Consider the following 24,990-nt stretch of genomic DNA (forward strand, 5'->3'; position numbering starts at 1 on the left):
ACATGGCTGCAAAGCCCTCTGCCAGCTGCCACAGCGTGCGCAGGACGTACAGGAGCTGCAGCAGAAATGCCGCCACGGAGATCAGCTGAATTATGGCGGCGTGAAGCATTAAAGCAGAAGCTGCATCGATTATAAACACAGGCTTCAAGCACGCGATGGCTGCAGAGGGGAGGAAGGCAGCAGCTCCCTTGGGAAGGCACAGATAACGTTTATGAGCAAATAATTTACATGCACTGTGGAGCAAAGCAGAAATACCTCTGTGAACTCGGCTGCAGCTGCGACGAGACAAATGGTGCAGCAGCATCGTACCACGGCCTCCTGCCTGGCTGTGATGATCCTCGCTGCGGCAGCTGGTGCGGGTGTCGCAGTGCTGTCGCCTCGAGGCTGGATTTACACCTTCAGATCCAGGGCAAGGGCAGTGGGAACAGCCAGGGAGAGGACGGAGCACGCTGCTGCTAAGTGGACTGGCAAAGCCACCCTGAAAAAGGCAAAATGAGGATGAAAGGGCAAAGGCATTTGCAGCAAGCATCTTCCAGCCAAGCCAAGCCAACCTCAAGAGAGGGTCAGAGCCAGCTTGCTGGGTGCCTGGTCCTCCAAGCCCATGCCCATGGCCTTCAGGCTGCGGCTCTTTCCACCTCTGTGCAGATCCCTCTGCCCACAGACACCCCAGAGGACTTCCAGACCGTTCACAGGGTTTGCTTTTTGGGATGTGCTGCCATTTTGGAGACATCTCGAGGCAGAGTCCCACCTGGGCTGGAAGGGGCACGTTGGTCCATCGTCTGCGGGAGCAGCTCAGAGCACAAGCAGGAGGGGACGGGCCATGCCTCGTGCTGCAACACGCTCCGACACGACCCCTCCTGAGAAAGGTTAAACCGGCTGCTTGCATTGGAGAAGATATTTCAGATCCACAACTCATCGGGGATTAGCCAAACATTTCTTTCTCCAGCCTCCTTTTTCTCATAATAAATAGATCAAAGTGATCTATTTATCCAGCACCAAGTCCAGATTGAATAAAAACTGGCTTTGGACCACGGAGGCCCATCTGAATACGGGGCAAGCCTTGAAAAATAGATGGTGTTTTCCCTCATGCTTCCCGCTGAAGCTTCAACAGCCGAAGAGCTAAATAGAGATTTTTATTAAACTTGGCTTTCCTGCACAAACATGCCCCAGTGGAGAGGAAGATAGATAGGCTAGGTGCTGTAATATTTCCAAATGACACATGCTGTAAATACAGTATCATGTATAGTTTGCTCAGATCCTTTAATCCAACTTAATCTATAAAGCGGTTTGCAGCAGCTCCTCCTGTGACTTCTGCAGATGGGCCCTGGGTAAAATCCCACAGCCCTGGCCCAGGGATGCTGCTCAGCTTTGAAACACAATTGGAAGTCTCTTGTTACTGGGCCACCCTTGAATTTCAGCGCTCGTGCGGGACTCCCCCCCACACCCCTCCCCACGGGGGATGCTTTTCCCAAGTGGAGCTGGTGTTTCCAAGCAGCCAAGGCTCAGCCCTTCCCACAGCTCCAAGGAAAGCATCCCTTGCAAGCCCCTCTCCCCTTCCCGCAGAGAAAGCAAACCAGAGGAAAGCTGGCAATAAAAAATCCCGAGTAACCATTCAGGAAGGATCCCATCCTTCCACAACATCCACTGCTTAGAAAAGTTTCAGTTCTCTTTTTTGGCTTTCAAAAGAATTCAGACATTTAATTGTGCCATCAGACAAGGCAGGAGTCATTTATAGAACAAAGCCGTACGTGGCCTTGACACACAAATGGAGTCAATTAACCTGCAAGGAGGAGTTGGGGAAACAGGCTGATGAAAAAGAAACACTTATATAATTCATCCTGGGCTCCGTCGGTCTTTTCTCAAAGGCAGCGGCTTGTCCTACTAAAGGCGGTGGGGAGGAGCAGTGCCGGCACAGCCTCCTCCTGCAGTGCCTCCTCGCCGCACCGCTCCTGCCCCCGAGCAGCTCTAGCGCACCTGCATCTCCCAAAACCCTTATTTTCAAACTCCCATTTTCCCCCCCGGAGTGAGATTCTTGAACTCCCTTGGGAAAATGTCTGGTGATCCCTCCCGTGCTGCGCTCCCCTCCCTCGTGCTGGCATTGACCCCCTCTTGTTGCACGATCTGGGCTCACCCGTCACCTTGGTGTCCTCGGTGCCGCAGCAGCCGGGGCGCTGGGGCCAGACCCCCCCCCCCCCCCCGACAGCAGAGTTACGTTACTCACATCTTCAGGGGCTTCCCGACGTCGTCTTCTGCCGCTGCCCACGAGATGAGCGATGCTGCAGCCCGGCATGGCCATGCTCCCCGGCCTGGTGCCTCCAGCCAGACCCAACATGTGTTGAGACCAGCCCGTAGAAGCTTCAGCTTTCAGGGAGCGAGCAATGATCTCAAGCCAGTTTAAGGGTAAAAGCCCCCTTTTATGGCAATGTTGTTGGCACGCAGGTGGCGACCGAGGCGGCAACGCCACCGAGCAATTTTCTTACCTCTAAATCTATGCAACGTTACAGAAGGGACAAACAGACTTGGCAATAAGCAATTTTCTCCTGCAGAAGTCTAGACCAAGCTTGGCTGCAGCTGCTCCGGGCCACGGCGAGAGGCAGCCCCAGCCTGCGCCGGCCAGAGGCGTCAGCCTGGCAAAGCAGCCCAGGGATGAACCGGGCACTCGGAGGAGAGCTGGGGAATCCAGGCGGCTGCCAAAGGGAGCTTACTGCTGTATTATTGCACTGGGACGTTCAAAACTGTATCTGACACAAATGCTGGAAGAGAAAAATTAATACACACATCACTGTGCTACAAAAGCTGCAGGCCTTTGAATGAGAGTCGGTTTATTCTTCATGGTTATCTTCAAATGCGCAGCTCTGATCTCCTGTCTAATCACATCACAGACAGGGGCAGAAAGGAAGCACGGAAAAACACAAACCAAGCAAACCACATCGGATGTGTCTCAGAAGGTCTAAGGCACAAGAGAAACCAAAAGGCAGCATCTGGAAAGTTTTACTTTTTATTTGTCTAAAATACAAATGTCTTTCTTGTGTTAGTAACTTTAATATGATAGGCCGAATGCATCCGGTAAAAAGGAGGCACTGGCTACAGAATTCAAAATACTGAAGGTATTTTCTGGAAAGAAATTTATTCTGTTGTTCTACACTTTAGGTATGACATTGAATCAAATTCATTAGTTATTATTTTTACATCAGAACTTTAAAAGTTTGGGACTAATAAACTGGAACTTGAAAAGTTTTTAAAGTAAACTCCTATTAATGTGTAGATACGGATCCATAAAAAACATAACCGAGAATTTTATACACTTTATTAAAAGATCAAAAAATAAACAATAACAATATAGAAGTAACATACTAAAATGAGTAGCATTATGCACATTTCTAAAGCACGTACAAGCACTACAGCAATATAACGTGGCAAAAAGAAAAATAAATTCAAAGCGTACACCCCGTTGGTAGCAGTTGAGGGAATGAACTATTGTGTTATGGAACTGAAATATTGCATTAGCCTATGCCTGTCTGGATCCGATGATATTTTAATTTCTTACAATTCCACAGGGCTAACTGTAATCGTTTGAATATATTTTCTAAACTATACCATTAAATTGATATCTAATGTTTCCCTTACTTTGTTTTACCAGAAATGCCTATGAAAAGAAGAATGTGCTTCAAAGATCTACTTTACACAGTACAGTATAAATGTTTTTATATATTTAAATTAAAAATTTACAATTTAGGAGAACATTCTCTCTTTGATTTTAGTGATTGCCTAAAATACAATTCTCTATTTATAAAAAAAAATAGTGATCTGTTGTCAGGTGATAGAATAAAGAGTGTGGGGAATCTCGGTTTGTTTTCATGATTTAAAATAAAAATATAATTAAAACAAAGCTAGTTGGAAAGAAAAAAAAAATCCCATAATCCAATCTAAGAATGGTCTTATCATCCCCTCATCTGCTAGGATACAAAAGCCATGGCAACAAAATCATTTGGCTTCCACCACTATCAAATAGCATCTGTGTACAGTAATAAAGAACTGGAACCTTGTAATTCGGTGTCAGGTAATTCTCTCTGTTGTGTGTTTGGAAAAATAACTTCATTTTATTTAATAGTTGTGTTATTTTTGCATGTTTAAATATCTCATTCGAGAGGCATATAGAGTTATTTTTGATGATAGAGGATGTCAGTAAAGATCACTAGCAAAGATTTTAGCAGTGTTGTCACGATCACGCTCATACCCCAACAAAAAGAAGTTTGACCAGCTACGACTCATTCCACATAGTGCAAAACATTTTTCTCCCATAATCCTAGAAATGAGAAAGACCTCGATTACAAAAATTGATTACGGCAAAGGGAAGCCTTAATAGCATGGTGGCTAGAATTAGCGGATTATTTCGTATTAAAATCTAGGTTATTGTAAGACCTGTGAAGAGAGGCAACATCTGATCTTTCCCCCGTTTTAAAGACACTGGGACCGCACGACGGTACGGCCCCAGTTCAGCAAACCGCCCACTTAAACAAAGCCGGTGGTGGGATGGGGGCTGGCTGGGCGCTCACTGCCATCGCCAGGGGTCAGAAACCTCCAAGATGCCAGGGGTGGCAGCTGAGAGCAGATCTTATGCTTGGCAGCGACACCACAGCCCCCAGCCCTGCAACGGGCAGGGAAGGGAGATGGCAACATTGGGTGCCACCGCCCACCGGCTCTGCTCTGGGGTGCTCAACTCATCGCTCGAGTCAGGATGACCCTCACAGCAAAACCTTGCCTTGCTGAAGCAAAGGTGGGGCTAGGGTTCGAAAAAAAAACCCAAACCCACAACCCAAAACCTTGTTCTAAAAAAAAATAAATGGGTCAACACAGCGTCTCCAAAACATCCCCGGTACTGCCGAGCCGTGGCAGTACCACCAACACAGTGGAGAGGGAACCAAGAGGCTGCTGGGCAGGCTGAGGGACCACGGCTGTGCTCTCCGTGGTGGCAACTCAGCGGGGCTTGTCAAGCCCAGCCAGAAGCACCACGCGGGCCACGCTGCCGCGAGCAGCCCCCACCTCCCTGCCCCAACACGCTCCGCCCGAGCAGGCAGCGGCGCCACGCAGCTTGCTCTGATGAACACCACGGCTGTTGTACAGCAGAGGAAACCAAGGAAATCCAAACCCACCCGCGTCCATCCACTGCTCATCAGTCCCTTCCATTTTGGTACCTTGCCCCGAAATGGTAAAACAAACAAAAAAAAAAAAAAAGGAGGAAAAAAATTTAAAAAATCAGCAAGTTGCAACATTTCAAATTCCCGGTGGGATTTAAAACACGTGCTGCAATGGCAGTCACCTCTAGCAGATAAACACTTCCAGCTAGAAATAGGATTAGGTGCTAGGAAAAATGTGTGTGTGCCGCCACGGACCTACCGGTCCTAATAGGATTCGCCAAGAACACAACCTATCAGAAACATGACCTAGGGTGTGTTTGAAAATGTAGGTCGATTAAAAAAGAAAAAAAAGCAATTCAAATCTTTGCTAGTGACCTTACTAATTAATTAAGCACTGTTTCCCATTTCTCTGTGCTGCAGGTTGGAGCTGACCTGTTATCAGTCTGCTGTATAATAAGCTATGGCAAACTACAAAGCTTTTACAACAGCAAAGCAACATCATGCTTTCAGATAAGTTTTATAGCAAAAAACTCCTCCTTTTCAAAGCCTTAGTAATACCTATCTCTTTTACAAACTTTTCCTGTATTATTACAGACTTTTTATATTCAAAATAAGTTCCAAGGATTTCTTTCGTGGACTATGTACATAAGTGCAAAAAAGGTGTGTCTCACACATTCGTACACTAACTGAATCAGTTTAACTGCAGCATATTTGTATCTTCAACACTGTTACGGGGTCATTCCACAATATTTTTTTTTTTTCTTATGTACAGTTTTTGCTAATATAAATTAGTATTAAAATAGTTATATGCTTAATTATTTAGCCCTGATCGTAACATAATCGCGTGAGTGCTCGATTTCCGGAGAAAAGAAAATTGCAGGCAGAGCTACAGTACTGAAACGGATTAATTCTGAATTCCCACTGTGTGAATGAACGTGAAATGAAAGCAAGACCGGTCACTACGTCGCAAATACAGGCTGTTGTGTTTCTGAAGTGAAAATACTGTGGAATAACCCTTGCCACACAACAATTTCTACAAGCTATAAAACCTGACTCTAAATCCATGTGTTGTAAACTTCTTGACTGAAAAAGTGACCTTAAAGACACAAATTCAGCGTTCACATGGGACTTTGGGATTTTAAAAATATTCAATCATATCTTTATCTGACAGTATCGAACTGTACCTTTAACAAGCTCATACTGTTACACATCACTTTTAATTTACATGTGAAAATTTCACAAATAATGTATACAAAGGTAGCCATGTTGTAGTTTTGTTGCCATAGCAACAACAACTTAATATAATTAGTTAACAATGAATCTATCATTGTAGGAGTTACATACAAAGTTAATTTTGTTCTTAAACTGTAAACTATACAAACTAGTTATGGACTGTATTCTATACCTTACCATGCTTCAGTGTTGGTTTAGAATATAACTAAATGGGCTGAATACATGTAATTAAAAATTTTAAACTTTCTCTAACTCTCCTTCAAAATTAAATTCATTAGTTACTAAAGATATAAAAAAAAGCAATAATGAAAACCTTAAAAACTAATGGTAGAGAAATGAAAATATATGACATGAATTAATGCGTTGTAGCCTAGTAACAATGTGTTGTAGCTCTATTTACATTTGGATTAGGCTATCAACTATTTTTTTTTTCTTTTTTCTTTTAAAGTTATTACAGTCTTTAACATACAGTATATACTCTAAGGCCTTCAACAGGCACATGGTAAAATCAGGTCAATATCAAACTAAATCCATTCAACAGGAATGGGAAATTAGATTTTCCTCATAAATTTCACCTTTTTCAATTTTCATGTCTGTGAAATGTACAAGGGATAAACAAAACGAGGACTCCAGTTTCTCAATCATTGTGTACCCGCGCGTCCTAGAGCTGCTCTACCGCGCCAGCCAGCCGCCCGCCAGCTGGGGGAGAAGACACCTCGCCGGGCACGCGCGCCTTCCCCCTCCGGCCAGCTGTGCCCACCAGACACATACCCTCTCCATCGCCGCCTCGATGGTAGGTGTTCGGGAAGGGGGCCGGCGTGGGCTGGCCAGGGAGGTAACAGTTTCTAGAACATCGCGATGCAAAAATACACAGTCAAAAATCATCAGCTAGAAATTTCCAACTAAAAAACACGTCTGATTGTGAAATCATGTTCCAAATTACTAAAAACACTGTATTTAACAAAAATAATCTTAATAGTTTTATGAATCCATTTTATTTTAAATCCCTCTTTTATTGTCTGCTTATGTTACAGTTTAGTAGTAGTACTTTTTATTGAAACTACTAACAACCTTTTTTCGTGAAAATGATCAATCTCAGCTTTCATTTTCCCTCTGCATGACCCGTTTTATCCAAGTTTCAGCATTTCTTGCATATTGTTTGCATAAGGCTGAGAGAAATGGACAAAGAGAAATAACTTTGGATAAATAAAAAATATAGGTTCATGGAAAGTGGGAAGCTTATAAAAAATGTCACTAAAATTATATCGATTTAAACAAACTTACATACATCTCTTGTCAAATAAAGGATGATATTCATGCTTTTATGACATTTGTTTAGAGTCACTAACTAGCTCGGTGACTTTGTAATAGTCTATTTAGGAAATTTATAGTCTGGCGACTGTTTTTTTTTTTTTTTCTTTTCTTTCTTGAACAAAGAAAATTAGAGCAAGTCATTGCACAACTAGTTTAAATAGTGCTACCTCAAAATGGCATTTTTGCCGAGATTGTTTTGAATTTGGTGAAGTTTAGTGCTTCAAGCTTTTCTTTCCTTAAACTCATTTACAAATTAACTCTAAATTTGCCAGCAATATAAAAACTGTTGTGGCACCTAATATAACTACCCTGAACATCCCTCATTGGACCTCTTTAATAAAAAATAATCCTTAAACGCTTTTTTTTTTTCAGTGCTTTAAATGTGACATGAAAACAGCTGTATTCTAGGTTTACATTCTATGCACATCTATGCCAGATGTTTAAGTCGATAAATAAAATAGGAGGTTACATCAAAGTGTCAAGATATACAAAAATCCATTTAGCACTGAAAAAAATCCAACCTCCTTGAACTCATAAAGCCATACAAGCTTGAATGCATCCTTTCTGGCTTAAGAAGATCAGCTCTGTTCTTTGTTGAGGCACTGGCACAGGTTGTGCAAAACCCATTTTTGATACACAAATAATTTCAAACAGGAAGTACTCAAATCCACTTTTTCCACTAACAATGTTATGGTTTTGGGAAACAGAAACTCAGTGGTGAAAAGAACAGGCATGCGGTCGCCAATAGAAATGAGAGTCACTGATTTCAGGCAACGCTGCTGCTTGTGAACGCTGATGGCTGGGGAACACCTGTGGACACAAGCGACTGTCAAAATGCGGGGTTCATAAAGGAGGGTCTTGTGGGGGGATGCTTTTTCCCCTCTCCCAGGGTCTGGTTCAAAGCCTGCTGAAATGAGTGGAGAGATTCCTTCTGGCTCAAGGTGTTTTTGAGCTAGGGGCTTCCAAGCTCCTTGCTATGAATGAGTCTCCACAGGCAGATGGTCAGAACCTGCTCTGGGATGCACTGGCTGTGCCCTAGATGCCCCTCCATCACTTGTCCATGGAGATACACATCTAGCAAACTATCTGCGCTCACACTGGAGGAGAAGGGGCAAGGACAGTCTCTAACCAAGGCCAAGGAACTTGGAAAAGAATAGAAAACCTGGTTGTCAGAATTTGGCACCCTACAGGACCACTGTGAGCTCGGGGTGGCCAGCCCTCCGGACACTGGGAGCTGGCCTCTTGCTCAGTTTCAGTAAAGATTCTCTTTCTCCTTGCATGGAGTTTGTGGATTTACAGCAGCAAATCCATCTCTTCCATGCTGCCAATGATACTGTAGAGCTATGACAGGGATGAATTTGGCTGTATCCTCAACCAAAATGCATTCCGCAGCCAGATTGTTCAGCAACGCAGCATAACGACAGGCTGGGCTGTCCAGGGTGCACGGGCTGGAAATAGTTTTATTCGTGCGTATGAAAAGGAGGTATTGAGAACTAGCCCTTGTTGTGCGGCAAACATTGCTCTTGATCAAGTAGAAGGTGCCAAAACAAATCCACTGACCTACAGGAGCTCCATTAAGATGAATGTTTATCTATGGTAGAAAGCTTATGCTGAGCTTTTTCCTGCTTTGTTACTGCTGTTTTTGCTTTAAAGGGCCAGAGATCACAGAGGAAAAAAAATCACCCACTTACGGAAAATGGTGATTAAATAATTGGTACACGCTGACAAAATTTCAAGAGACGTGTAAGATTTCAGGCCAAGATGTCTCAGCATGCTTAGTGGAGACAAGCCCCCAGCATGGTATTACCCAGCTTGGGCTAAGTCACGGCTATGGACCCACTCCGGCTAACGGGTGGCATTTGCTCCTCTCCAATGCAATGAGTCTTTGCCCAACTGAAGCTGTCTCACTTCACCACCTATTTTTTTTTCCTGTTTTTACTGCACCATGAGAACAGCAGGAGAGATTGTGCGCTGTTTGCAGCTGAGAATGCACTTCAATGGACAACAGAACTGCAGAAATCCCTTGATGCTTACCACTGTCTGAGCAAATCGTTCCCGTCCCCTTACTGAGCCTGGGCTTTTGTGGTTTTTTTTCTGAAAGTTTCCAGAATCAGCTCATTGTATTGAAAGAAACACCCTGAACTGGACTAAAATGACAGCTGTCCTTTCAGATCACTTGTACTAAAAATTTGGAGACTCTATCTGAAGGCAAACTTTAAATGCTAAAAGGAGCATTTAACATAAGCAACTTTAGCTGACATTAACAGCAAAATCCAGCAAAGGGCAGAACATTCCTGTGTCGTGTTTTTCAAGCACATAATTCCTGTTTCCCACAATAACATTTTTAGTAAAAAACAAACAAAACCCCATAAAACCTACAGTATATGAAAACTTAAGACATAACAATAATGAAAAAATGGTATTGAGTATACTTGATAATGATGTACACTTTAAAACAAATCAATAGACTATGATGTAAACAAAACAGTAAGATAACACTTTAAAAACAAGACAAACATTTATCCATCGATAGTATACAGTAAACCAACAGTCCGCTGTGCAGATGCACTTATCAGGATGGTAGTCATAAAATGATTAAGTGTGTTAAAGTAATGTGTTATAAAAGTCTATTATAATTTTCTACTTGTATATCTCGTATAACAGAGCGCTGTTTGTTAATTGTTTCTATAGTGCTTTTTTTTTTTTTTTTTTTTACATTCCCATTGATCAGTTTTTGGTTAACATGTAGGCTGCAACTGTTGTTTAATTTTTTTTATAGTGTTTTTTTTTTTTTTTTTTTTTGACATTCCCATTGATCAGTTTTTGGTTAACATGTAGGCTGCAACAGGCTTACTGTAGAGGTGGTAGAGAACGATAGAGGGAAGAGGGGATATATACAGAAAGGCCATGCGCAGCTTCCCACCAAGAAGTCCTGGTGCTCCGTAATTTTACTGTTCAGAATTTCAACATGGTCTGCTGCAGGGGAAAGAAAAAACAACATAGAAAGAGTGAGACGTTAGAGAGAGATACAACTGTATTTTAATAAAAGTCATTCTAATAAGATACATTTGCACCTTCACTGCGTTGCCCAAGAGGTTGTCATTAGTATGTTGCAGCGAGAAAACATTTTATTCCCTTAATTTTCTGACTTAGGGTGAAATTGCTAATAACACACTTGGCATCCTCTTTAATCTGCACCGAGGGCTTTCCACTTCCAGTGCGCTCCACACATACTGACAAGACAATTAATGAAAGAGGGAGGTGGGCGAATAATACTCTTATTTTTGGACAGGAAGGCAGGTAGAGAGTGACTAAGGAGAGGGCTAAAGGAATCCCTGCCCCCTGTTAGCTCCTGTTTTCTTTGGAGAGAGCCACTGATAGTCACACCAAAATCTGATCCTAAGAAGCCATGAGCCAAAGGTGAATTGGGCCCAGAGACAAAACACAGACACAGAAACGCTGTGCTCAGGGGACCCTCTTCTGGGAGCAAATCACCTCTCTTGGGACGTACTCATGAAAATCCTCCCCTGAAGGACCCAACGCATGTCTCCTGCAGCGCTAAGCTAGCCAGCCTGGCTACCAGGACTTCATCAACCATGGAGGAAAAGAAAAACATCTGCCAGAGCAACAAGTGTTTCAATTACCCAGCTCCCAACTCAGGGAAGCTCTGGGAATTGCCCCTCGGCACTGCAGACTGCCAACCAAGATCCTGTCTGGCAAAACACTTGAGCACATGCACAATTTCACATGCTCGGGTGGTAGCATGAAACGGTGTGTCCTCAAGAGATTTGCTTGCCTTTAATTTATGCATGGACACGGGGGTAACCCAGGAATGGGATCAAAACATGCACGCTGCTGCATGAAAATGGTCGCTGGCGGGTCTGTGAGCACTGCGGATGCTGGGGGGACACGGCCCTTTTCTACCAGCCTCGGAAGGTGGTTTATGTCCCACAGCTGCGAGGTGTTAGGAGGACAAGTGCTTCTGGCAGAGCGGTGGCTCACGCACGTGCTGACACTGCTCAACAGGCTCCTTGGATGACCCAGACCCTCTCCACACCCAGTAGCCTGATCCCCAAGAAATCCCATCTAATTTGATATGTTGAGCCTATTTCTTTCAAGTAAAGGTTTTTTGTGGTCCTGAACAGCATGGCCCATGCTTTGTTCGACACTGTGATGTGCTCCCTACTTACTGAAGAAATATATGCCTTGGAAGTTCCTCGCCTAGTTTGAAATCCCTAACTATTGACAGTGTGAGTTTAAGCACACACACATGTAACAGTGAAAAGAATACAGAAAAAAGAAGTTTCCTGAAATAAATGCTGAAAACAATCTCAAACAGTTCAAGAATGAGGCTCTTCCAATGCAAATGATCTCCTTATCGGGTGGAACAGGCTGTTTTGCATGTGTTATGGAAATGGGTTAACATGTCAGGTGTCACGTCTGTCTTTCTGTCTGTTGTTTGGGAGAGCAGTACACTGTGTAAAGCAGAACATTTTCAGTAACAGGGATAGCTTGATGTTCACCCCTACATGAACAGGGGTCGATGGCCACAGTTAGCGCGTCATTTATACATAACAGTATTTTATTAACATCAGCAGACATAAGGGCCACCACCAAGATGACAAACTTCTGTCAATTGCTAAAGATATCACTAGAGAATCGCTTGCCAAATTATTTTCCGACATTTAAGTACTTGCCTGTAATAGATGACCTAAGGAAGAAATGGGTTGCATATATGTGTATACTAAATGGCCTGCATTGGGAAAATCTGGTGACCTCTTGTTGAATTGGCTGAACTGCTCTTTACTCTCTTGGGGTGAAAAAATACAGTGATGAACTGAAGCCCTCAAGGGATTCTCTCTCATGAACATCAGCTAACATTCACAGAGAAAAGCCATGGAAAAATGACACTGCTGCTATGGATGTAAAATAATACTCTGTAAGTCAAAGAAAAGGACAAACTCCTCCATCATTCCGACTCAGAGAAATCAAGCAACCTAAGGAATCCCACGATCTGCAGTTAGGGTGAAGGACATGTTGCTTGCGACATTCATCCTGGTCTTTAACACATATGAGGACCTCTGAAGAAACCCACCATGAGCCAGGCCCCCACTGCAGCTGAACAGGAGATCTCTGCTCAGACCAAGCCCTTTCCTTTCCTGCTTACCCCAGGAAAGGAAATATGCCACTAACAGCAAAAGAGAAGTTACACCTTTCCAGCTGACTCATCACCAGAGCAGTCTTTGCCATCAATAGTGCAAATCCCCGAGGCATCTGCAGGCAGCTGGGAGCTGTGCAGAGCCAGAGTAACCTGTAAACACAGCCGTCCGACTCAGGGGGGTGCAAGAAGGGAGGCTGTGAGCACCGTAAATCAGGTATTTTAGACACAAGGAAACATTGCTTGTTGTAAACCATAGGGCTGGTATCTGCGCTGCAGCTGCTGAATTTCTGTTGAGTTGGCAGAGCGTGAAGCCACTGGGGTCCCGCAGGCTCAGCCCCTCTGCCCGAGCCAGCCGCCCTTTTGAGGGATGCAGTGCCCTTGTACAAAGCAATCCACCGTAAAGAGAAATACCGAAAAGGAACTTACTGTTCTATTGGGAACTTCTACATCTGTGAAACAAACATGCTGCTACTCAGTTCATCTACTGATAACTGGGATATCTACAGCAGAGAAAACAAAGAACACAACACATTAAAACATTGTCTTGAGATCAGGCTGCTCATTCTGTCTTCAGTATCAGGTTAGTAAGTACATCAGTGTCTTATAAAACAGGATCCATTCCCAAGATGTCTTTATTTTGCCACACATTAAGTACAACGTAGCTGCATCACTACTGATGCCTCACGGAGTACGTGGTGACTGTAGTGGGGTTTTAACTCCATAGACTACAAGTAAGACAGAAATGCCCTGAAACTATCTGGCTGAAACAGGACTCATACAGCCACAGAGCAATGCTGCACAGGAATTTCTGCTTTCTTCTCATGACCAATATGAATATGAGTAAGACCTGCTCTACCTGAAAATAACAACAAAGCACGGCAAAAGACTAGCAATCCCTACTGCGAGCAGTAAAACACTGCCTAGGACTTCTGCAGGCAAAACTTCTACTGAAAACCTCGTGACCTTGCACTAGCAAAAGACTAGAGGATGCCCCCTGAGATATTACTGACATTCAGCATGGCTAACAGCCTCCTACAGAACAAAGCGACACCCCGTTTTCTTTGCAATAGCTCTAAACCTGAGAGCATGACAAATAAAAATGCTAAAATTAGTATTGGGGGGGGTGAGGAGGGGGAGTGTTTGAAATGTCTCGGGTCTAATTGGGAAAAGTTGTGGCACACCAAATTATCAGGAAGCATCACTAGGACAGGTTGTGCATATACAGTTCAGGACTGGTGCGGAAGCAGCCATCACAACTCAGTATCTTCAGAGGAAAGTTTTGGAGAATTATGGCTTGGCAGACATGCATGAAATCCTGTACACTTATGGCAGTGCTACAATGGCACATACTGCACATCCAGAGTCATTTCTGTAGGGATGGGTGACGTTACTGGTGTAAATAACCTTCAGACTTCATAGCCTCGCCCCCAATTTTTTGGGTTTTGGTTGGTTTGGGGTTTTTTTGGTTGTTTTTGGAGTCCAATCTTGCAGTGGGGGGAGGCCTCTCTGTGTTTTCACTTCCACTTTCCAGCCAGGAGAGGACATGCCAAAATACCACGGGGAAGGATGCTCGAGGTGGTATTTCTGCTTGAGACTGAAAGCAGAAGTGCCGCAGGTCTTGCACAACAGTATGCACGTGAGCTTTACAGCCCGTTTTTTCAGGACCAGTGGGGGTGTTGTTTTTGGAGAAGTGCCTGCACCCCTGCCAATCGCCCATCCCTACGCTCTGGCCAGGCTTGCCGCCCATCCCGCACGTGGCAGGCCCGGCCAGTGCCCCCTCACCAATCCCCAGACACACACACACGCACGCACGCACACGCACGCACACGCTGCCTCTGCACACCCAAGCCTGCACCGAGCCGAGCGGGTCGGGAAAGGTGCTCGGCCCCGCGCAGGAGTCCAATCTTGCAGTGGGGGGAGGCCTCTCTGTGTTTTCACTTCCACTTTCCAGCCAGGAGAGGACATGCCAAAATACCACGGGGAAGGATGCTCGAGGTGGTATTTCTGCTTGAGACTGAAAGCAGAAGTGCCGCAGGTCTTGCACAACAGTATGCACGTGAGCTTTACAGCCCGTTTTTTCAGGACCAGTGGGGGTGTTGTTTTTGGAGAAGGGCCTGCACCCCTGCCAATCGCCCATCCCTACGCTCGGGCCAGGCTTGCCGCCCATCCCGCACGTGGCAGGCCCGGCCAGTGCCCCCTCACCAATCCCCAGACACACACACACGCACGCACGCACACGCACGCACACGCTGCCTCTGCACACCCAAGCCTGCACCGAGCCGAGCGGGTCGGGAAAGGTGCTCGGCCCCGCGCAGGATCTGGCCCTCGCCCGGTCCTCGAGATCTGAACACGTGAAAGAAAGCCATTGAAAGGGCCAAACCTGATTGGCGGTAGCTGTTGCAGCGAAGGGGACGCTGGTGGCAGGAGTTGTTGCTGCAGACACAGTGGTGGGCGTAGCACCGTGCATCATGGGCACTTTCGGAAGGGAACCATGGAAGCGACATACGGGAGGGTGGAGCGTATATATTTTTTTTTGGTTTTTTGGTGGTTTTTTTTTTTTTTTTAAATGTAACCATGGCAACATGTGGGGGATTTGGGGGCGTGGCAGGAATCACAGCAACAAGCCATGTGACATCGTCATGAAGGACACATCGGGGCGCAGCATGCAATCACAGTGCAAAGCAAGACAGCGTTGGGAAAAAAAATAAACAAGAGAGAAGGGGAAAAGCCAATTACAATTATAATTAAGGAAAAAACCAAAACATTCTCAACACTTAGTACATTTATAAGCAGAACAATGATGTATTAGACTCCGAGGGCCAAATTTCCAGAGGGGGGAGAGGGCGGGTGTGCTAGCAAAAGCCCACGTCAGCTTGCACCCGTGGGGAGTTAGACACAGCCAGTGCACGTTCCTTTGGGTGGGGACATTTTGGCAAGCGCACCCTCCCGCCCGCCTGGGAAAGCTTGTCCCCTTCCCTCCCCACCCCGTCCCCGCCAGCAACCAGAGGTACATGATGCACTTTGCAGCGGCTGCCGCAGCCCTTTCACCGGGTTTTCTTGCCTCTAGCGGGGACGATGTTTCGGCAAGGGACAGAGCTGGAGACATGGCAAACGAGCAGCTGGCAGCCCGAGCTCTCTCCATACATATTCAGCGTGCTTCCTTTCCACCTTAATTCTACAGGATTTGGCAAAACTCCCCTCTTGCGGGGTGGGGGCCGAGAGGAAAAAACATATGAATGCATCTGAACAGCTACAATTTGCAGAAAGAGCATCCAAGAGGACAACATGGCAGCAGGGAGCTTGGCAGCCTCCCTGAGCTGTGTGTCCCACAGAGCACAGCCCTGGAGAGGATGCTCCGGGGCGCACATGGGCATCCACCAAACCCAGGGGGGGTTTGCGGGACTGGGGAGCCTGCAGGAAAGGGCCCCGCCATCCCCGCAAACATGCAGCGGAGAAGCAGACTTGCCTTCCCCTCCACCCCAGCAGATATGGCGAGCCCCAGCGGGGAGCACGAGTGCGTGCGGCTGGGCACACTCCAGCCACGGGACGTTGGGAGCATGTGGGTTGGGGTTTCCTACAGGCAGAGGTGTGTTTGAAGGGTTCAGCTCCCTGTCATGCAAGCGGTGTGTCCTCTCTGCACTATAGGGATGGAAAGGTTTGAAAGCAGAGTGCTTAGCCATTCCCACCAAAGCTTTCAGACCTGCTCCCCAAAGGGCCTTGCACCTTCCCTGGGGCTCCTGCTCCCACCTCTCTCCCTCTGGCTGAAGCAGGCACACACCTGGATGCTGGCAGTCTTGTATAACCTTGGCTGGAGGATGAAAGCTCAGCTTTCACCCACCCTGCTGTGCCCAGCAGCTGTAGACAGAGGGGAAAGTCCCTCAAAGATCTGCACAGGTTCCCAGTAAGACCCAGATGCTGAGCCTGGACATACTGGATCCCTGCAGCAGCAATGAGCATGTACTCAGCCCTGCTGCCTCACTGCATCCCACGTGCCCCAGCAGCGGCACCTCCCTACAGTCCCTTGTACCTGCACAGCTGACACTTTGCACTAAAAAGATGAATCTTCCAGCCAGTCCACAGCCTACGCCTCGCTCCTCTCACTGTACAAGCAGCACCTGCTCTGGCAGAGGGGCTAACCCCAGATGTGTTCCTCCTTAGCACCTTTATTAAACCAGTCTCCTAAAATGTCCTCAGAAGGACAACTGAAAATCCAAACTCTAATCCACCTGATGCCTGATACAAAAAAATAAACCAACAGGATGCTCCCATTGCTATTTCCTTTTGTTGGATGACTTAAATGGGTTGTAAAGACATTTAAGTGACACATTTTTGTCTCTGCAGCAGAACTAAATAGGGGTGGGAACACATCACCTTGGGTTCTCTTATTAGTCACACGAAACACCACACTGCACAGAAATTAAAAGGGATACAACCATTTAAGCCTCAAAGAAGACAGCGGATAGACAGTCACACCACTCAGCCACCCAGGTTCTCACTGATGCATACTAACTTGCTGTCTCTTTCAGATTAGGAAAAGTTGAGAAGTTTGTGTAGAAAAACCTACCAACGCTTGCAGTGGGTGTCATGCACAGAACTGACCCTGCACACCATGCATTGAAGCGTGGAAAGATGAACAAAAGGGATATTTCATTAGTGAAGCTTCAGTGTTAGAAATCACTTTAACTAAAAAGCAGGTATTCTCTTTGCAGCATTCAGTATTTAAGCACATGCAAACAGATTCTGCATATTGGTACATAAATAGTTTAAACTCAGTTTTAAGAGATCATAGCAAACCAAATTAATTCTTGAATTCTTGGGCAGTAGAAAATATAGTTCTTCTCCCACCCTGGTATTAAGTTATATGATCTATCTTAGAAATCAGGGTTGTTTGGTTTGGTTTTTTTTTTTAATTGGGTATGCTGATTTCTTTCTGATCATGTCAGCAGAAAACAAATTGCCCATAGAAGAATGTCACACTCATGTTAAAACCAACTTTCCAAAAGCAATTTACTCCTGCAAGCAGGGACCGGGATTCAAAGTCTCTAGTTTAAGCTGAAAGAGGCAGGTTTTTTTCTGGACCTGACACAATTGCAGTGATGATGCCATTTTCAGTAGACACCCTGACTTTCCCCGCCGTGGCAACCCATGATGCCGATCTCTCAATAACTGAACAGGAAAAACTAAGAAAAGCAACAGCTCGCTTCCCCTCCCCATAGTGTGAGCTGCTACGTGCCACTTCTCTGCTTCACTTTCCAGAGCCCTGCAAGGCTCAGACCAGATCTGCAGTCTGATGCATACAGGAAAATGGGGATGCGTAACATAAATCCAGAGACCTGTCCTCTGACTGGAAATTTGCTGCTCTGCCCAGCATTAATGTCCTCAGACAAGAGCAGGTGCCAGCCAATAGACCTGTTACGCATCAGCCCTGAGCGTAATTTCATTGCAAAGAGACAGGGTACAACAGCACAGTCAGAGTGCTGGGTAAAAGCTAATTTACGGTGCTCACATCAGAAATGCGTGTCCTTATGTCAACTTTGGCAACTGCGACCTCGAGGAAGAGGAGCATGTAGCCAGCTGGGGGATTTGGCATTCTCAAAGGTGTCCGTGTTTCCTGAAGTATTTCACTTGGCTCCTAAGAGAGCTGCAGCAAGGTCAGCTCAGCCCATCCTCTCCAAGAGCGCTTTGCAGAGCACAAGGGGGGGGCAGGCCACTACTTGAGTCCCTCCCTCTGTCTCTCCATACAAGTCTCCACTTTCCTGGAAGAACATCCTGGCAGCTGCTGAGTTCTGAGTGTCTCCAAGGGCTCTCGTAACAGAAAGGCCACACAAGTGCAGGGTTTGGGTCCCAGCTCTCTGGACCCACGCTCACACCTGGGACAGTTTGGTCTCAGCACAGGACTGTCTCTAAAGCTTTTCCCCTGACCCCACGGAACGGCAAGGCCAAGGGCCAGGACCACTGTGTGTTCACCTCCAGGGGCCAGCCCAAAGAAACACTTTGGGTATTTCTGTAAATACCATCTGGCAAGTGAATACAGCATTAAATATTAAAAACATTGGGCGTTCATTTTCCCCTGATGCTCTGCAATGATGATAATGATACTAAAAAATGAGCTATCAGCTCTGAAATATTCCTAATTCAGCCACTTACAATACCTCCTACTCTAAGCAGGTTTTGTTTTTCATTTGGCTGCAGTGAATAGAGGTTAATTGGCTAGTCAGCACTCACATCTCTGCCATGTCAATACTTCAAGTCCTAGATGAATTACTGAACTGCATCTTTCAATTTTACTCTGAGACCTTAAAGGTACAATTAAAGCTGGGAGTTAAATTGCTTTTAAAAAGCTTAGGCTATCGCACTTGGTCAAAGACAAGCAAGAGGGAAATATATGCCTTTAAAGAGGATTATGTAATTTGTATTTACTAAAGATGAACCATTCCCTCTATAAACATTGTGGCTGCTGGAATATGTAGGTCACTGAGACAGAAGCTCAGAAAGATACCTGCAGCTTCAAGTGAGCAGGCACAGAGGTCCACAAGACATTTTAACATGAGCCCGTAGGAGTGCTACGCAAGAGTCAAAGAATTAATTTGGGATTAACCAGTTAAACCATAAGGAGGAGAAACGGAAAGTATGAATTCAAGAAACATGCAGACATTTTTCTTAGTTTGACCGCTTAAAAAAACCCCAAAACCAAACAAAAAAGGTTAAGAAAGGATCTTTAACAAGTGAAAAGCTTGGAATTGTAGTACGTGAAGGAAAAAAAAAAAGTCAAACAACAAACATTAACTTTTCATCCATTTTTATCACAAAACTACACGCTGATACTCTTTTCCTAAGGATTTTCCTAAGGACTCTTACAACTCTGCTTATTAGCTCAACGCCTAGGTCATAAAAAAGGCAACTACGATGCTGGGGAAAGCAAGGAGACTTACCTGTAGGGATGAATGTAGGCTGTTGCAACTGCATGTTGGCTAGAGCCTGTTGGTAGTGGAAAACGCTTGGGTTAAAGACTGTGGTGGCACCATTGTTTTTTTCAAGTGCTGGCCTCTTTGGTAAAGGTTGAAGTGCACCAGGCGGCAGGGCCTGTGGATAAGGGAGTCATTAAAGACAAGTGGAGTGAAAAAAGGGGCCCAGATGTAGATCAAGCATGCAATAAATAATAGGGGGTCTTGGCTGAAAACCATCTGCAACTGTGTCAACTTAGCGAGACAGGAAAGCGAAGAGCAGCTAAATCACAGTAGGAGTAGTAGGTGAAACCACAACCTCACGAGGTAAGCAGTTAGTAAATGCACCAGGAGAGGGGGCAGAGTCCAGGAGGAGGGATGCTCAGGGAGAAAAAAAAAACTGACTTGGGCACACAGGAACAAAAAAGCATGAGGAGAAGGAAGGAGAGAAGTGATCACCTGGACAGGACACTATGAAGAGCAGTTGCAGGCAACAAGCATTTAAAACAAAATACCAGGTACAAGAAATATAGAAGATGACTATTTAAAAACAAGAAGATTAGCATAAGCGACAAATGCCAGGGAAAAAAAGGGATGCTTGCCTCTGCCTGTTTCAGCACCCGCCTGCATGTACGTGTGCACATGTGAAAGCGTGCACACTTGTGTGCAGCTGACCCGTGCGTCCAGGGGTAAAGCAGCAGCTGTTGCCCGTTACTCGTGTAACATTACGTTCAGAGTAAAATGCATTTCCACTTGTTAGCAGAGATGCTGAGCAACATGGTCAAGAACAGGCCTGATTCTTCACCGCTTGTACCAGTGGCACAGCTCGCCACCAGCACACTTGGACTTGCTCCCAATTTCTAGAAGGCGGCCTCCAACAGTTAAATACTGCTCGCTCGTATTAACAGTGGAAAAAGCCATTGAAAAATCTGGTGTTCGAACAAGATTTGGGTGGGCCCTGCTATCGGGCAAATCCTTTCTTCTTGTTCTATCACACCATGGAACTTCTTCCAGCCTGTCAAACCTGTTTCATGATCAGACTTGGTAAAAAGCATTAACCCAGCTCAGGAACTTTTCTCAGAGTTACTCATCATTCACCCAAGCATGTCTCAACAGCAAAGTAGTATGTCAGGTTCTTAGGAGACAGGAATGTTTCTAATGATTTACAGCTTTTCATTGTACCCAAGCAGAAACCACATTTTTTTCTCCACATTGTGATAGAAAAGGGTCCTTTTTAATTATGCCCTGCAGTCCTTTTGCACGTAACGCTCCCATTGACGTCAATGAGATTTACGCACGTGGAAGTCATGCAGAATCAGGTCATTTCTGCCTAGTTGTCTTAGTCTATATCATGTAGCAAAGCAATGGCTGAAAAACAGGGTTATCACTCCTATTTTTTTGCAATAGGTGACAGTGAAGGGTAGGTAATGGAGGAGGTTTAGCTAATGAAGGGTTAAGACTACAAACACACAGTACTCGGAAGAAAGAACAGAAGTAAAGAGACTTTAAAGCATTATGAAGATCAACACACAACGGAATATAACTGAAAGCTTGCAACCGTTTGTCACCATCTAGAAATAGGTTTCACTTTAAATTTAATTTACTATAGGAGACTGCTCATCTGAGAAATGTTAAGCAAGATACTTCCAGGCAAAACATTACTCCATCCTACCTCTATTCACGTGGTGGCTTTTGGGTGGTTTTAGTATTAAAAAAAGAAAATTAGAAGAAGAAATTGCATTTGCAGAACTGTCCTCAGACATGCACACATCCTCTGCTAATGCTAGCAGGCATCCAGTGCCAGCATTAGGACTTAAATCTTTCCAGATTTCTTCTGGCTAGTACCAAAAGACAGCAGTCAAACACGGGACAACGTTACCACAGACACCAAAACCTTTTGCTTAAGATCCATATTTTAGAATGAGATCTTTCAGGTAAAGATCTAAGAGCTCCCATTTCTAGGGAAGCCCGCATTGATATCTATGCTAAATCTGACTGTATCGACATCTTGCCTATTTAACCATGGCTACATGAATGTTCCTCCAGGCACAGGACAGATTTGCAGCTTGTAGAGACCGGAGTAGCTCCACTTACATCAGAGGTGTTCTACAGATTTACAGTGACTGAAGAACTTGCTGCTTAAATTCATGCTCATTACTGTGCATGATTGCAAAACATTCTTTTTCAGACGCTTCCAAAATCTGCCTCAGAAAAAAAATTTACTAATTATAGCAAAGCAACTGTGCCAGGCACATAATGGACTTTTGACTCCTTGCTTCTTGGCCAAAGGCTGTCACCACCCCAAAACGCCCATTATCCCGTAACAGCAATGCCAACAGCAGAAGAGCTGAAGGCTTCCAGACCTCGCTGTGATGTCCTGGCTCTTTACAGCCCAGCGCTGCAGTCAGAGGGAGTGTACAAACACCAACAGGCCACAGGGATGTCAAGGCACAATGGTCTACCCCATCGTCTCTCTAACATCACCCTTCCTCCTACCCTGCTACAGCCCCTTGGGAGCAAGGGAGAGGAAGGAGCTACAGAAGTCCCACTACTACTCCATGAACAGCAGCTGGGTGGAGAAACCCAAATAAATGCAACATTTCCAGAGCTTTCTAAAGAAACAAGCACACTGCAGGAACTGCTGTACAACCTGAAGGCAACTCTGCCACGTGGGCTCTGTGGGCAGAGGAGCCAGAAGCCTGTCTTGGTCTGCTTCTGGTTTGACACAGCCTTCTGGGTCATCTCTCCCATCCCAGCAGCTGGGGGAGCATCCGTACAGGAGCATGCCCTGAAGATGCACACCTCCTGTTGCCAACCTGCCTTATTTCAGATATCAAGGTGTAAGATGGACCAGGGGGACAGGAAGATCTGGCTTCACCACTTCTCCAGCCCTTGCATTGAGGTAAGAGGTCCAGGTCAGGAGGACTCACTGAAAGGTCCAGCTACAAATGCCTGGGAGAGGTGTCCAAAATTGCATGTGATGAAGCTGGGCCAACACAGCTCCTGCACAGGGGTATGGCAGGGACACTGGAGCAAACAAGTGTGTCTCATTTGAAACAGGCCAGCATTTCTGTAACAGTCTGAGGACCTGCTGGAATTGTAACAGCTCATGGGGAGACATTTCTGTCTTGCACCATGTCCTGGTTCTGAAGGATTCTCCCAAGCATGTCCTGCAGCACCTACAAAAGGCAACAGGAGACTCCTCACCACATTTTGACCTTACTGAATTCTGCAGCAAGTGCCTCCCTGCTGCAGGACAGGAGCTAGACTAAATCCTTGTAGCAAAGAACTAACTTGGTGAGCTCACCTCATCCTGTTGCTTGCAATTTCCCTCCGGACAAGCTCTGACCATCGCAGATGTAGCAGTAACCTTTGACAGTAATCTTTTCCAACTTTCTTTTTTGTTTGTGTGTTTATATGCATATGGGTATGCAACCTATGCAACACGATCAGACCATCTGCACTGGTGAAAGGGTTAATTCACTTCAGTATCCATGCAATAGCCCACATTGATCCAAATGAACAATTCCCACTACAAAAATGCCAGGCATCCTCCCATTTTTGGGCTCGGAAAAAGCTGGAACACAAGCGTCTGAACAAAGAGGTTTGTGCCACTTCTCTGCGTGGCATGGAAAGCAATCTTTCAGCATGACTGACAGATAAAAACACACTGCGTGCCAAAGTCAAAATTTCCCACGTGCTTGTTAACAACCCTCTCTTGTTATTTTTTGCAAGACAAGAACTGGATTAAATCTTTGCAACAAACAATTTAATTGCACCTCCAAGTTCCCCTCAGATTGCTATCTCCTGGGAGTAGATCACATTTTCACCCCTTTGCACTTGACAAAGAGGGGCTGGGTCTGCATCTGGCTCACTGCTTCAGTCCAAGGCATGACAAATACAAAATGATCTGAGAGAGAGCAGAGGTAGCGCCCATTCCCTGGCCAGCAGCAGAAGCAATCTGAGCAGTTTCCTCTGAAGATTATAGATGCTCTTATCACGACTGTGAATCCTTATCTGGTACAGCCTTCCTAAAGGGTTCAGAGGAGGTGGAATATTCCAACAACGGAGTTGCAAACCTTAGATGTTTCAGAGCAGGAAGACTATTAGAAGTAACTCATCTGATGGGGTTTTGTTAAGCAGGGGAGGTCAGGAGAGTAGGGGAGTTAAAAGGGCTTTCCCATCCTCTGCCAGACCATGTCTCCTTGGAGAGGTGGCTCTCGGAGAGGGCAGCAAGGCACCATGCAGGTCACTGCCCACGCTGGCTTTGGGCATGTGGCTGTGGCAGCCGTGAACACTGAGGAGTGTGAAGCTGTCATGACATTTACAGCATAATTCCATGACTGCTGGCAGAAGCTGATCCCTACCAAGACTTCCTACTGCTGCTGTCTAAAGCTCCAACAGGGAAGCCTCTTGACTACTTAGAAAATCCAAACCCAAGTTTTCAGAGGGGAAGGGGAGCAGATTAGCCTCTGCTTCCCAGCTCTGGGAATGGGGAGCAATGCCAGCTTGAAGGTGTCCACTCTTCCCTTCCCCCCCCGCCATAGGTAGGCAACAGGAGCCTTTTTTTGTAGGATGCATTGGATCCCTCATTATTTGGGGTGAACAGGAAAGAGTTGTCTTCTATGGAGCCAGGACTGACAGCAGACTGAGAGGATGGCTTTTGCCTTACTATGAGTGTCATGAAGACAGGAAAAACATATTTGAGACTCAGAAAATAATCAAAGGTCGCTTATATGAAAAGGGCTTGCAGACAGAAGCCTGGAGAGAAGGTCCTGTGCCTAGAGAATCATAGAATCACTGAAGTTGGAAAAGACCTCCAAGATCATCAAATCCAACTGCCAACACAACACCACCATGCCTACTAAAGCATGTCCTGAAGTGCCATGTCTACACATTTTTTTAACACCTTCAGGATGGTGACTCCACCACTTCCCTGGGCAGCCTGTTCCAATGTTTGACCACTCTTTTAGTAAAGAAATTTTTCTTAATATCCAATCGAAATCTCCACTGGTGCAACTTGAGGCCATTTCCTCTCATCCTATCGCTTGTTACTTGGGAGAAGAGACCAACCCCCACCTCACTCCCCCCTCCTGTCAGGCAGTTGTAGGGAATGATAAGGTCTCCCCTCAGCCTCCTCTTCTCCAGGCTGAACACCCCCAGGTCCCTCAGCCACTCCCCATCAGCCTTGGGCTCCAGA

At 45.6% G+C, this 24,990-nt stretch overlaps 1 protein-coding gene across 9 annotated transcripts in view; it reads right to left on the minus strand.

Moving 5' to 3' along the window:
• Nucleotides 1–10,399: 10,399 nt before the first annotated feature.
• MBNL3 (muscleblind like splicing regulator 3) overlaps nt 10,400–24,990 on the minus strand; it is a 99,743-nt gene continuing 85,152 nt past the window's right edge. For 4 of the 9 annotated variants that reach the window (XM_035898917.1, XM_009643074.2, XM_035898887.1 and 1 more), the window contains 5 exons: nt 19,779–19,929; nt 17,411–17,446; nt 15,227–15,321; nt 13,273–13,346; nt 10,573–10,661 (listed from right to left, as the gene is read on the minus strand). In XM_035898917.1, coding sequence (XP_035754810.1) covers nt 13,290–13,346; nt 15,227–15,321; nt 17,411–17,446; nt 19,779–19,929 — 339 coding nt within the window. In that variant the 3' untranslated portion in view covers nt 10,573–10,661; nt 13,273–13,289. Of the gene's footprint in view, nt 10,442–10,466; nt 10,662–13,272; nt 13,347–15,226; nt 15,322–15,354; nt 16,702–17,410; nt 17,447–19,778; nt 19,930–24,990 lie in introns of those variants that run through there. The other 5 variants (XM_009643081.2, XM_035898908.1, XR_004842594.1 and 2 more) reach the window with 5 other exon arrangements.

This window comes from Egretta garzetta, unplaced genomic scaffold (assembly GCF_000687185.1).
Source record: "Egretta garzetta isolate BGI_Z169 unplaced genomic scaffold, ASM68718v1 scaffold220, whole genome shotgun sequence".
NCBI lineage: Eukaryota > Metazoa > Chordata > Aves > Pelecaniformes > Ardeidae > Egretta > Egretta garzetta.